General features: G+C 39.0%; 1 protein-coding gene across 1 annotated transcript in view; it reads left to right on the forward strand.

The window, feature by feature from the left end:
* Window positions 1-1,885, forward strand: part of LOC117117470 (sialin-like) — a 27,110-nt gene that overhangs the window by 6,773 nt on the left and 18,452 nt on the right. The window contains exon 4 of the mRNA XM_033261770.1: window positions 1,785-1,872. Within this exon, the coding sequence (XP_033117661.1) occupies window positions 1,785-1,872 (88 nt within the window). The remainder of the gene's footprint in view (window positions 1-1,784; window positions 1,873-1,885) is intronic.

Below are 1,885 nucleotides of genomic sequence, written 5' to 3' on the forward strand. Positions count from 1 at the left end.
TTAATAGAAAGGTTATGTCGAGCGTGATTTTACTCTATAGCTGTTTCACGATGAGCAATCTTCAGGAGTGAGTGGATAGGAAGATAATGAAGGTATATATGAGGTTCAGCAGGTGTATAATGTTAATTGTGTTACGTACTCTTGAGTAGGAATTTGTTTCTGTGTCTGCATTTTGGAAGCAGCTCTTTTCATTTGTTTAAAGTTGATGGTTTGTTTGAATAAATTATGTGAAATTTCTCTGTAAGGCAGAGATTGCAGCGTTTTGTTTGTGTACTGTATGCCGTAGCTTTGTCAATTGAATTGGGAGTTACTTTCTTTAAGTTTCCTTACATATTTTGATGATTCGGTGCTGTTCTTATGCTTCGGAGAGCTAAATGTGTGCTTATGATGTGTAAATCTGGTTTTGAATGTGTTGTCTGTGAGTCCGATATACCCTTTGACGTCATCGTTCGTGGTTACGGTGGCTTTGTAGATAATTAAAGATGCGGGGCAGTTTCCTGATAGGGGCATTCATTTGAGTAAAGCTGATGAAGGCCAGAGGACTGGCCGAAAATTTCTCTCGAAGATAAATACAGTGTTTAATAGTCTACATGCCTTGTTGTCATAATTTTTTGTTTCAACGACTAATATATAATTTGAAAAACACACGTGGATTTACAATGAACGTGGATTTACAACAATATATATATAATATATAAATGGCCGAGCGGTAAGCAAGGGGCTCCGCAACCTACAGCCATAATATCGGCGCTGGATCTAGTGGTGGAACAAGTCTTCTCGGATAATAACTCTAAACCGTAGGTCCCGTGTATACACAATTGGCTCGTGTGCGTTTTAAAGAACCCAGTATATCCTTCGAGAAGATTGGCGGGGGTGGGGTGGGGGGAAATACCCCGGTGTACTGTTTCATACAGCCCCTGCCTCAGCGAAATATGACTGAAAGAGTATGTTGACTAAAGAAGTAGAAGTTAGAAGAATATATATATATCCCACCCCCGATGATGATGACGCCACCACTTAGATGTGCGATAGTATGTGGCTAATTACTACACTTTCCATATAGGCCTAGGCTAATTAATATAAATAAAAATCTTAATTTTCTTATTTTAGTCGCTGGTCCCCTCCACGGTTAATGACTGCCTTGTTTGTTCTTTCGTTTCTGGCTGCCACTCATGCTTGTAGCGATCTTGGAACATACTGGGAAATAAACTATAAATTATGTGAGGTTGTTAGAATAATTTACGTTTGGGCTTAAGTTTACCACGTTCCAAAAAGTATAACAGCGGCGGTATCTCTTCCACAACACATTTCAAGGGGTATATGTTTAGATCTAGGCCCCTAAAAAGGCACAGAATAACACCTTTGGAGTTAAAATAACTCCTTAAAAATAACAGTGTAAATAGAGTAACAAAACACAGTAAATTAAACAAAATACATAACAGCGAGACGGAATTCGTCGGCCCGATAGAATAGAATCCAGAAATGTAAGGCCAGGGTAACCGAGGCACTTGCCCTGGTTACCCCGGCCCCTCGGCGTCACTGTCTACACTGCTCTTTGTCTAAGTTGAGCTTTTGTTTGACTTCTAAACAATATTTTAAATTGTTCGTTATCAAGATAACTAATGTTTGGTAAGTCTGATTGGTTTCAAAATCCTACTCATCAGTTCTCAGATCAAAATCACACCACTATGGGGAGGCTATGCTTTTACTGTGTAGCGTAAAAGGTGCATTTCTAGTTATATACTGTTACTAGTACATCTTTTAATTTTGATTGCTTTCTACAGGGAACATCTCTCCCAGCAATCTACGTTATATTGGGAAAATGGAGTGTTCCCGACGAACGTACTACGATGGTATCCATTTGTTTTAGTGGTAAGAAAACATC

Source organism: Anneissia japonica, unplaced genomic scaffold, assembly GCF_011630105.1.
Source record: "Anneissia japonica isolate Jap-2015-1 unplaced genomic scaffold, ASM1163010v1 scaffold288035_len209932_cov175, whole genome shotgun sequence".
In the NCBI taxonomy this organism is placed as follows: domain Eukaryota; kingdom Metazoa; phylum Echinodermata; class Crinoidea; order Comatulida; family Comatulidae; genus Anneissia; species Anneissia japonica.